This window comes from Sus scrofa, chromosome 3 (assembly GCF_054392235.1).
Source record: "Sus scrofa isolate SSC_HxYL_T2T_F1_AM1 chromosome 3, Sscrofa_HxYL_maternal_Yorkshire_Landrace_v2.0, whole genome shotgun sequence".
NCBI lineage: Eukaryota > Metazoa > Chordata > Mammalia > Artiodactyla > Suidae > Sus > Sus scrofa.
The window spans coordinates 43639655-43652276 of NC_139385.1; the positions used below are offsets into that span (position 1 = coordinate 43639655).

Consider the following 12622-nt stretch of genomic DNA (forward strand, 5'->3'; position numbering starts at 1 on the left):
GATGCTGGGAGTTCCTGTCGTGGCGCAGTGGTTAACGAATCTGACTGGGAACCATGAGGTTGTGGGTTCGATCCCTGCCCTTGCTCAGTGGGTTAACGATCCGGCATTGCCGTGAGCTGTGGTGTAGGTTGCAGACGCGGCTCGGATCCCGCGTTGCTGTGGTTCTGGCGTTGACTGGCAGCTGCAGCTCTGATTCGACCCCTAGCCTGGGAACCTCCATATGCCGCGGGAGCGGCCCAAGAAATGGCAAAAAAAAAAAAAAAAGAAAAAGAAAGAAAGTAAGAAAACCAAGATGCCCTCTCCATGAGGGGCCCTTTCCCCAGAAGGTTCAGGTTCCCCCAAAAGAGAGAATCACATTCAGGTTCAGAAAACAAGGATGACTTCTGTCCAGTTATGACATAATCCCTTAAACCAGGAGATGCCCACTTCCCTTCATGAACCAAAAGTTCCCTGGCGTTTCTGCCTTTTTAAAATGTCATCATCTGCACATAAAACCTTTAACCCCCTGGAAGGCATTTACCATGGAGAGGCTGGCCTAAGACCTTTGTCTCTTGTGATGCACCCTCAGAACTAAGCATGGCTGCAGACAAGATGCATGGAGTGGATTTCAGCACTAAATCACATTCACTGAGCACATACTACACACCAGGCGCAATGCTAAGCATAACCTTTCTATGCATAACCTCCACTTAATCTCAGGAACAGTAACCCCATGAAACAGGACCTCCTTCTAACATACCCTTTTCACCACTGAGGACACCAAGGCCCAGAGAGCTTAAGTAACTTGCCCCTAGTCACCCAGCTGGGCCAGAGCTAGGAATCAAACCTGAGTAATCTGACTCCAACCCACATTCCACAGCATTCCCTCTGCACCTGGTCACTTCACTCCATTCAGGTGTCCTGGTCTGTGGCAAAGTTCCATGTAAGAGGGAGGTCACAGGAAGAGAGAAGGGCTTCTGACAGTAGAAGTTTCACAGCATCACGCAGCCCCCAGAGCTGTGTCTCAGACCCAGGACCTCTCCTCTCTCCACACTGCGACACATCCCTTCCCGCTCTTTCCAGGACGTGTCCCTGTAAACCTTCCATAAGCAGCATCCTTCTCCTGGCATCTCAGAGAAAAATTCACCTGCTTCTAGTGTCCAGGTAGCCCATGATTCGAGCACAGTCACAGCCTGGGAGCAGCCCCTCGCCGAGTCAGCCGGGCTTTGATGCAGCCTAGCGAACCGGAGGCAGACTGCTGCCGCCTGCGTGGATTCAGGAGAAGCAAGGAGACCTTTCCCTTGTGGAGCTCACTAGCCACAAATCAAATTTTTAAGATGAGTTATGCCAAGCAAATGGTCAAAAACAAAAATGTTTGGAAGAAACAAAAAGGTCAACCCCATTATCCATTTAAAACTCTCAAGGTGGCAGCCCACACCATGGGGACAGCTGTCCAGGCAGCCCTCGTTTGTCCTCCAGACACTTGTGCTCCCCAAATGTAAGGTCAGCCAGGTCACAACTGGATGATTCAGAAGAGGGGACAGAAATCAGGGGCCTGGGGTTCAAGCTGGCCCTGGGGGTCCATCCCACATACACGTAGGGAGTGACTCACATACCCGCGCACATATGCAACAAACCACCCTCACCCTTGGCGGACAAGGACCAGAGCCGTGCAGCACCTGAGGAGATACACAGAACTTTGCTTCCCTGTCCTTCTCTGCAGGGATGGGGAGAAAGGACTGGCTTCAGGGCTGGAAGCCACCTGCCTTCTCTCTCAACTCTTGCTGCCCAGCCAGCCTGGGGAGCAGTGACAAGAAGACAAGGGCAGGCGAGGGGTTTGGTGAGCTGCCACCAGCACACACACTGACAGGGCAGGGTTGGCAAAGCCTGTCCCCAGGTACTTTCCACCCAAGCCCCTTAGCAGGTGGAAGGCACACACAACCAGTCAAGTCCCAGAGAGACACCTAAAGCAGCTCTGCCCCGGATGGGGCTGTGAGGTGAGGGGTGCTCAGAATAAACCCCCACCTCCTTTCCTTTCTGGGTTCCCCAGGACACAGAGCTCCCCCTCCCTTTTCAGCCAACTACAGAGCCCACGGGTCCCCCTGCCAGCGGTGACTTCACGGGAGAATCAGCAAGTCTATCCTACATAAACAAGAAGGGAGTTGCCACCAAGAACGGAGCATCTAGTTTCTCAGGAGGTCCCCACAAGCTGTCACACCGCGCCCGCCCGAAGGAGTTGCAGCGCAATTGTCAACTTGGACCTGGCGCCGACGGGAGCATTCTGCCCACCCCCCAGGCCCCGTTCCTGCTGCGCCCCCCCCACCCCCCGCACTTACACCTCTGTCTTCGCCACCTGTCTGGGTGCCGGTCTCTTCCCTGCCCAGACGTGGCGCGTCTTCTTCCTCCTTCGCTGCGCTTCCTCCTTCCAGCCCCAGCCTCAACCTCTTCTCCTCCGGAGGGGCGTCCTCCTCCTCCCGCCTCTGCCGGCCATCCCTGCCTCTGAGCTTGCCCGTGTCCTCTGGGCTGCCACAAGGGCTGGCCATGGCTCCAGGTGACTCTTCCTGCACTTGGAGGAGAGGAAGGACCGGCAGCCTTCCGAACCCAGCGGCCTGTGGGTGGAAGAACGGGCTTCTGAGCGCGGGCTTGGTGGGTTCGCGCGGCTCGTCTCGGAGCTGGGCTCCTCCGTGGACCACTCCTGTCTCTCTGCCGCCCCCTGCTGGCTGCTCGTGAGCACCGCGGGCACGCGTGGAAGAGGCCTGCGCGGGTCTCACCTGCCCGGGGCCAGGCCCGCTCAGCCAAAGCCCGGCCCCGAGGTCGCACAAGGATGGTCCCCCTGCCCAAGTAAGGGAGAGAAGGAGGGACAGGCAGACATCGACTTCAGTGCCCCGCAAGGATGGACACCCTGGTCCTTGGTACTGCTCTGCATATTGACTGGTTTGGAGGTGGCTGAAAAACACATGGAGAATTCTGCCTGGAGGATGATGGGCTTAATGCAAAAAAGCACCATCTTTCAAGGCTGTGCTTACCTATCAAGGGTGTTTACCGAGCATCACTATGGACCAGGCAGGGTGGTGCAGGCGGGGGTTACAATGGTGACCATGGCAGGCATTGTCTCTGCCCTGGTGGAGCCCAGCGCCTAGCGGGGAGATGTTGATTGACTGCCATTGCCAAAGGGGTGAAGGGCTGCAAAGAAAAAGCACTGGGGACACAGGAAGCTAAAACAGAAGCGCCTCAGCAGGTCTGGGGCTGGGAATGGAGCAGAGGAAGTGAACACTGAATGGAGGTACAAGAACGAGTAGTTCTCAGCCAGGTGAAGGGTGTTCAGGCAGAGGAAATAGCTTGAGCAAATGCTCGGAGGCCGGGAGGGAAGCACCAAGAAGCCTGTGGGGCCACAGCAGGGTGGGCGAGACGAGAGGTTGCCAGGGACCAGGCACACAGGGCGGGACCAGGGAGAGGACCACTACAGGGCTCAGCACAGCAGCAGTTCAAACGGACAACAGGAGGAGACACTGAGAGGTGCTCTGGAGTGATGGATTGATAACTCTGAGTGTGCCCCATGTGCCCTTAGCACCGATGTGGGACCCCCCTCCACAGCCATGTGGTGAGTTGAGCCAGGAGGTATCTTCTGGACATTTACGTCTTTTTTTTTTTTTTTTTAATTTTCCCACTGTACAGGAAGGGGGTCAGGTTATCCTTACATGTATACATTGCAATTACAGTTTTTTCCCCCACACTTTCTTCTGTTGCAACATGAGTATCTAGACATAGTTCTCAATGCTATTCAGCAGGATCTCCTTGTAAATCTATTCTAAGTTGTGTCTGATAAGCCCAAGCTCCCGATCCCTCCCGCTCCCTCCCCCTCCCATCAGGCAACCACAAGTCTCTTCTCCAAGTCCATGATTTTCTTTTCTAAGGAGATGTTCATTTGTGCTGGATATTAGATTCCAGTTATAAGTGATATCATATTGTATTTGCCTTTGTCTTTCTGGCTCATTTCACTCAGGATGAGATTCTCTAGTTCCATCCATGTTGCTGCAAATGGCATGATGTCATCCTTTTTTATGGCTGAGTAGTATTCCATTGTGTATATATACCACATCTTCCGAATCCAATCATCTGTCGATGGACATTTGGATTGTTTCCATGGACATTTACGTCTTATATCCAGGATCCAGGGCAGTCTGAGAGTGCCAGGCTCCTGTGTTCCCTGAATTTCCCCAACTAAGAGCTGGCACAACATTGCAATTGCTTGTGTAAATTTTTCCCCTACTCATTGTAAATCAGCTATAATTTAAAACTTAAAAATAATAACTAATAAATAAAACTTTCCCCTTCTAAGCTCCTGCAGGGAGTCACTGCCTCTGACTTTGTTCATGATTTTACCCTTTAAATCTATCACAGTGGGTGATACACGGTAGGTGCTCAAGAAGCATCCATTGGATGCAGAAAAGGATCTGTTCCCACCCAGAGTTCTCTGCACCCTCCATGTTCCCCTTCTCCAGCCCCTTCCTCTCTCTTCCATCTCTTCCCTTCCCCCAGCACCAATTAACTCCTGTTATTATCCCCACTGTACAGAGGAGGAGACAGCGGCATAAAGAAGGCAAGTGACGTACTCAAGGCAACATGTGGTGGGGGAGGAACCGCTGCCACTGAACTGGGAAACCTAAATGCAGCAGGGGGGGGTCACTGAATCCCAGGTGGCAGAGGCCAAGTGGCGGCTCTCAACCCCCAAGGCAAAGGAGCGTCAAAGCAGAAGTCAGAACCGTCCGACTCACACAGAGCTATTGCACTGGCCAGTCAAGCACGGTGTTCCTAGAAGTGAAACAGATGCAAGCATACTGACCTCTTACTTGATCTGTATAAGCAGGAGAGTTCTAGGTCAAGCGAACAGAAGTCTAACTTGAATCATAAAAACAGACGGTCCTGACCCCTCAATCAAGTCCCAGACCGGAGCCAGTTTACAGACCCAGGGAGGCTAGGTCCCCTTGAGGAAGGACCTCGGTACACTGCCAAAAATGTATGCTCTTAATCTTGCTCCCAGCTTTCCCCAAAGGGACCTATGGCCTTTTACCAGAGTGACTAGAAAAAGAAAAAGGAAAAAAAAAGCAGGTATTTCCAGGATCACTGAACATAGGCTCTGAATGGACACTAATTCCAAGAGACCTAAAACATCACAGGGGTCCACCCGTCAGAGTAGGGTTTGTATAGGTCAGAGGACAACAGAGTTTTAGTTCCATCGTCTCACTGTGGGCCCAGTGGGTCCCCAACCCCACACTGTGTTTATTAATACAGTAGTAGAGCTGTGACTTAGGGGCTGTGCTCTTAATCACAAAACAAGCTGACATCTCTAGGAAGAAAGTATAATTCAGCATTCTGGTCCCCATGCTCCATGCCCAGCCCAAGGTCACAGTATCAACTCCACCTCCATTTTTAGCATTTGACACTAAGCAGGAAAATTAGAGACAATCTAAAGAAAGGCCATGAGAGAGTTCCCGTCGTGGCGCATCAGAAACAAATCTGACTAGCATCCATGAGGACACAGGTTTGATCCCTGGCCTCGCTCAGTGGATTAAAGATCCGGTGTTGCCGTGAGCTCTGGTGTAGGTTGCCGATGCAGCTCGGATCTGGCATTGCTGTGGCTGTAGTGTAGGCCAGCGGCTCCAGCTCCAATTTGACCCCTAGCCTGGGAACCTCCATGTGCCAAGGGTGAGGCCCTAAAAAGACAAAAAAAAAAAAAAAGAAAAAGAAAGAAAGAAAATAAAGCACTTGAGGAGTTCCCTGGTGTCCTAGCAGTTAAGGATCCATCATTGTCACTGCTGTGGCTCAGGTTCTGTTCCTGGCCTGGGAACTTCCATATGCCGTGGGCACAGCCAAAAAATAAAAATAAATAATAAATTTAAAAAAAAAGAGAGAGAGAGAGAAAGGGTATGAGTTTGCTAAGCCAGTGGGGCTAGATACCCCAGGGACCTCTCCTCACCCCCGGCAGTTTGACTAGATCTGATGTCAAGGTGGGGGAAGGGACAGAACAAAGGTAAACCCTTTGACCCTCACTTGAGAAAAGGTCTGTAAATTCTTCGGGAGGCCTCTCAGGTATGGAATAAATAAATAATAAAATGACAGACTACAGGAGTTCCCATTGTAGGGCAACAGGATCGGCAGCATCTCTGCAGCACCAGGACTCAGGTTCGATCCCCAGCCCAGCACAGTGGGTTAAAGGATCCAGCGTTGCCACAGCTGCAGCCCAGGTTGCAGCTACAGCTCAGATCTGATCCCCAGCCCAGGGGCAGTCAAAAAAGAAAAACACAACAAGCTGCAGTGATGGAAACTACGAAAGAGGATATGGACTATTTGAAGGACGATGCGCCCTCTGCATTGGCAGGGTCTTTGGACAGCCACCACTACCCACAGCCCCTGCAGAAAATATGAACCTGACCCCAAAGAGAGCCTGGAAATGCAGATTCCAACACAGGAATTCAAATGCGAGTCGTTTATTTCGGAGGTGATTCCAGGAACCTGGCGATAGACTGAGGACATGGGATGGGAAAAGGGAAGGCAGTTTATAAGGCGCTGTTGTCAACCAAGTTACCGCTGAGACCACCTAGAGCTAATCCAACAAGGAGGAAGCGTAGCTGGTACACCTCAGAGCTGTCCCAGCTAAAGCTGTGGGAGCTGGGGGTCCACACAGTCTAGACTGACCATCCTTAGAGGATCCTAATTCCCATATTTCTGCCTAAGTGGACACTGGTGGCTCGAGAGAGCCACAGGCAAAGGCAATCAGCCTATGCAGAGGTGGTGAGGGCAGGGATGTGGGCAAGCACACCAACCTCCGAGGCAAAGCCTAACCCTGGTCCTTTGATGGGTGCCAAAGATGCCTGGGCTTCGCCCTTCCACAGCGGGGCTTAGAGAGCAGGTTAGCTCAGCAAGGGCTTGGAGAGCAGGGCTCAAGTGGGGTTCGGGCTTCACTCTTAACCACATAACCTCAGGCTGCAAAACTGACTTTTGGAAGCTTCAGCTTCCTCATCTGTAAAATGAGCATGACAGTACCTTGTGGATTATTGTGAGAACTGAATAGAATTGTGCACATAAAGCCTTTAGTCTAATAGAGAATAAGGGCTTGCAAAGAAAGTGTATCCATTAATATTATTAACTCAGGTGCTTTGCTTTTCTTTTCCTTTTTTTTTTTTTTTTTTTTTTTTTTGTCTTTTTAGGGCCGCACCCGCAGCATATGGAGATGCCCAAGCTAGGGGTCAAATCAGAGCTGCAGCTGCCGGCCTACACCACAGCCACACCCATGCCAGATCTGAGCCATGTCTGTGACCTACACCACAGCTCATGGCAATGCCGGATCCCTACCCCACTGATCAAGGCCAGGGATCAAACCCACAACCTCATGGTTCCTCGTCGGATTCGTTTCTGCTGCACCACAACAGGAACTCCTCATGGGCCTTTCTTATAGGGAAGGCAAGCCTGGCCCTGAAGTTGGCAGGTCCTGAGGCTTCCAGAAGCAGTGGTAGAGAGAAAGAAGGAGACTGAATAAGGATGCGACAGACCACCAAAATCAGGGAGTCAGCGGCCAGGGCCAGGAGGACAGCCGGATCCCACACAGGAGCTGGTCAGTCACAGGAAACTGAGTCTGACATCTCGGGATGGTCATAAATTGGGGCATGAGGAACATAAAGCCCACAGTTTCCCTGCTGAAATCCCTCTTGTAAACGTCTAGCCGTCAGGGAGGTGGAGGGAGGAATCCAGCGGTCAAGACCACCCTCTTCCCCTAACACCCACCTTAGGTTGTTAGCTGAGGGCCAGGGATCCACCAAGATGAGACAAGCACTCTCCCCAAAGCTCCCATCCCTCCAAGCTCTCCAGGCACTCATCTTCCCATAAGAACAGACCCCCAATCCCAAGGCACTGCTGTTTCCTCTCCAGTGAGAAATCCCAACAGGGGCTGCTGACCCCTCGAAACCCATAACTTCTTCAGGTAACTGACACACAGCCATGTACCTCCTGGTGTCACTTACACATCACCGGCAGTGTGTCCACTGGCTATATGGACCTCCAGTGTCAGCCAGGACCCCAGTGTCAGCCAGGACCCCCAGTGTGAGGTCAGGACCCCCACTGTCAGCCAGGACCCCCAGTGTCAGCCAGGACCCCCAGTGTGAGTCAGGACCCCCACTGTCAGCCAGGACCCCCAGTGTCAGCGAAGACCCCATGTCAGCCAGGACCCCAATGTCAGCCAGGACCCCTAATGTCAGCTGAGACCCCGTGTCAACCAGGACCCCAATGCTAACCATGACCCCCAGTGTCATTCAGGACCCCCAATGTCAGCCAAGACCCCCAATATCAGCCAGGACCCCCAGTGTACCAAACTAAAAAGTCAGGATTTATGCCATTCTGCACCATTGCTAAGGACCCCATAAACCCCATCTTACTTCCCATCAATGGTCACTGGGGACAGGGAGGCTTCCTCCTCCACACTGGACCCCAGGTCACCACGCATCTTTGCTCAGAGTTTCTTGGCTTCTGCCTCACTTCGAATGTGTACCTGTGTGTCCTGCATCTACAATTACACAGGGACTCATAGTTCCTACCAGGACCATCAATGAGCCTTCCATCAGCCCAACAATGAGGGCATAATCTTGCTAAGGTTTACCCTTCATTTTGAAATTTTTTGTTGTAATTATCAAGATGCAAATGACAATCCAACAAGTCATCATATTCCAAGTTCAAAAATGTCATTTTTTGCCTTTGTCACATCTCACTTTTAATTCTGGGATGTGACTAGAATCCTGTGTTTTTCTTCTCCTCCTCCCAGGGACCACCACAATCCAGCTCTTCATCTGCCTAAACAGTTCACACCCAGGATTTCTGAGCCTCTCTCCTATGCCCCCAGCACCCAAATTTTTCCCTCAGTTCTGAACCAAACTGGTGAGCAAGCGTCTGCCAGGACGACCAGGCAAACACCGGACGTCAGCGTTTATCTAATCCATTCCTGCCAGCCCTTCCTACAGGCATCCTGGGCACTTGGCTATTTGTCTTGATTATCCAAATCTCCCCTCCTCTTGCTCTTACTAAGTGGGTTCCATTGTTTTCTGCCACGAGGTGCTGATTGCTGCAAGAGCCTTTTAATACACATACAACACTTAGAACAAAGACGAATTCCTGCCTTCTCTCTGGCATGACTGCACCATAAATTGCAGAGTTGAGAGAAGAGAGCGTCAAAGGCACGCCCACACAGCCTGTGTGTGGAAAGACAGCGCTGGGGGAGGAGGGAGGCAGCCCCCATCCCCAGCACCATCATCCTGAACAGCCCAGACATGGCCATGGGGCAGCAGTGGGAATGGGCACAGTGACTCCTGGGCAGCAAAGGTCCCAGACTCAGAAGCTTCTGGACAGACCCTCTGAGACCCTCAGACTCTCAACATCCCAACATTATTATCTTGACTTTTTTTTTTCATCTTTTGGTCTTTTTTAGGGCCATACCTGCAGCATATGGAGGTTCCCAGGCTAGGGGTCTAATCGGAGCTGTAGCCGCCGGCCTAAGCCACAGCCACAGTAATGCCAGATCCGAGCCGCATCTGTGACCTACACTACAGCTCTCGGCAATGCCAGATCCTTAACCCACTGAGGGAGGCCAGGGATCGAACCCAAAACCTCATGGTTACTAGTCGGGTTCCTTAACCACTGAGCCACGACGGGAACTCCTATCTTGATATTTAAGGCCTTTTTTTTTTTTCTTTTGGCTGCACCTGTGGCATGCGGAAGTTCACAGGGCCAGGGATCAAACCCAGACCACAGCAGCAACCCAAGCTGCTGCACTGACAATGCCAGATCCTTAACTTGCTGGCACCGCAAGGGAACTCCAAGGGCACATTTTTGTGTGTCACTTTTTTCTCTAGAAAACTCTATGGAATTCACTGTGTGAAGGGAAATTAAAATGAGTTTTTGTGGGCAATGGGATAAAAACCCCTAAAAGCATATGAATATTGAACCCACTGAAATGATATGTGCATATTTCTGTTTTTCTTAGAAGAAGATTCTGAACTCACATGCACAAAGGATTCCATGACCCCCTAAAAGGCAAGGACCACCACGCCGTGCAGTCACGTCAATATTTACTATAACTTGATCTTGCACACGGCCAAGGGAAGGAGTAACAGGGAAACACTGATTGGATGTCTCCACTGCGTGAGGCTCTGATGTAACCCATCTCATTTCTTTCTCATATTAACTCTATGCAGTAATTCTTATCCACAGCCTCATTTTTCAGATTCAATGACTGAGGACGGAGAATCTAAGTTCCCTCCTCATGCCATCCAGTTGATAAGAGCTATGGTAAGAATATTAGCAAAATAATAGCTGATGTTTCTGAGAGCTATGACTCAGGCCCTGTTCTAAACACCTGAGGTATGTTAACTATTTAAATCTTCACTGCAGCCCATGGAGGTAGTAGTACCCTTTTTTTTTTTTTTTTTTTTTTGGTCTTTTTGGCATTTCTTGGGCCGCTCTCGCGGCATATGGAGGTTCCCAGGCTAGGGGTCGAATTGGAGCTGTAGCCACCCGCCTACGCCAGAGCCACAGCAACACGGGATCCGAGCCCCATCTGCAACCTACACCACAGCTCCTGGCAACGCCGGATCCTTAACCCACTGAGCAAGGGCAGGGATCGAACCCACAACCTCATGGTTCCTAGTCGGATTCGTTAACCACTGCACCACGACAGGAACTCCGAGTAGTACTCTTATTAATAATAATATTAATAACCACTGAGGTTGTTATTATTATCAATATCATTATTATTTACTACCACCATTTTACAGAGGTGGAAGCTGAAGGACAGAGCTGGAACCTGCATCTCCCTTATCTGCCTTGAGCCCATGCTCTTAACCTCTCAGTGATACCACTTCCCAGAACTGTCTGGTGATCACTGTAAGATCAGGCTGATTTGACTGTTTAGAACCAGCAAAGACCACAGTGTGTCCTATAATAATTCCAGACTTACCATTAAGCAAGAACCTCACCCTCAGGGTTTTTTTGCTTTTTTTTTTTTCAGTCTTTTTTAGGGTCAAACCACAGCATATGGAAGTTCCCAGGCTAGGGGTCGAATCAGAGATGCAGCTACCAGCCTACACCACAGCCACAGCAACACCAGATCCAAACTGCATCTGTGACCCACACCGCAGCTCATGGCAACACCAGATCCTTAACTCACTGAGCGAGATCAGGGATTAAACCTGCATCCTCCTCAATACTTACTGGGTTTGTTACCGCTGAGCCACAACAGGAGCTTCTCATTCTTAGTTTTCTCTGTGTTCAAATACCACTCACAACCCAGGAAGGTGCACCTCCATGCTAGTTACAAAACACGAGGTGAAGAAAGCTCACTCAAGACCACAGAGAAGGAAAGAAGGTTTGAATTCAGGTATGTCTGTCTTGTGAGCCTGAGCACTAAACCACAATGCAGACACTTGCCTAACATCTGGCCTTCTTGTATGGAAGGTCCTGACTTAATGGCAGGCAGGGAGGTCCCTTGAAGGTCAACATGAGGCACAGAAAGTAGACAGCCAGTCCCTGGTCACCTCCAGAAGATTACACCAGAGGAAACATAATAGCAACCATACGGGTTGGAAGGTACTCTTGATGAAACAAATAGAAGAGGAAACTCCCCATCTCTTGGGCTGAGAAAAGAGTCTCCTAAGATAGAACAGACGTATCTTTCATCTTTCCTCCCACATTGCTGCCAGGGCTCAGCAAGAGTCCCAGTGGCTAAGGCCACCAGAGCATCCCAGCACGGCTACCATACTATTTTATGAGCATGAGTAAAAGCAATTTCCAAGCAATGCCTCCAATGCTGAGTGGAATTTTTTACAGTAAGAAATACACACGTGTTCTTACACACATACACACACAGAGAGAGACAAAAATCTAAGGATCCTGAGGAAGTGAATGCTTGCAGAAAAGATACATGTTGGGGTTCCCTTATGACATGGCAGGTTAAGGATCTGGTGTTGTCAATGCAGCAGCTGGGGTCACTGCTGTGACAGGAGTGGGAATTATACATGCTGCAGGCATGGCCCAAAAAAAGATATGTGCTATGTCCCCATCATGGACCTGTGGCACCTGACCCCTCATCTACATCTAGGCAGGGTTCACTCCATCTCGCTCTCTTTCCCTCCCTCCTTCTCATAACTACTGCCTCGCTTCCTCCAGTTTTAATCAATACATAAGCCCTGATAATCCATATACCGTTTTTATTACTAGCTAGCTCCCTGCTTTCCATCCCTGGAAGCAGGACCTCTCTTCAGCACCATGGCCAGAGCAAACCTCCCCTTTTCCTTCAGGGCCACGAATGACTGGATTTCTGATCCACCCTCTGTCCCCATCCATCCCTCTCACTCCCTCTTGTGCCCCTTCTCTCTACCCCTCCCTAACCACCCCCATCCTCCCTCCTTCCCTCTCCTTCTCTTCCCTTGTACCTAAGGCTTCTCGAACACACCTGCAGGGATGTCACAGTTGTGCCCAAGGACGGACATTTCGATGACAGACACAGGGACCCAATCCAGCTGCCCGAGAAAACACAGCTTGCCTGGGTCCTGGGCATGAGACCACCTGGAGATAGCACATCTCGGCTCTGAAGTCTGACGGA

At 50.7% G+C, this 12622-nt stretch overlaps 1 protein-coding gene across 6 annotated transcripts in view; it reads right to left on the minus strand.

Annotated features, from left to right (window-relative positions):
* Window positions 1-2670, minus strand: part of RBFOX1 (RNA binding fox-1 homolog 1) — a 2264635-nt gene extending 2261965 nt beyond the window's left edge. For all 6 annotated transcript variants that reach the window (XM_021088068.2, XM_021088064.2, XM_085017635.1 and 3 more), the window contains exon 1: window positions 2316-2670. In XM_021088068.2, the coding sequence (XP_020943727.1) occupies window positions 2316-2522 (207 nt within the window). In that variant the 5' untranslated portion in view covers window positions 2523-2670. The remainder of the gene's footprint in view (window positions 1-2315) is intronic.
* Between the last annotated feature and the right edge of the window lie 9952 nt (window positions 2671-12622).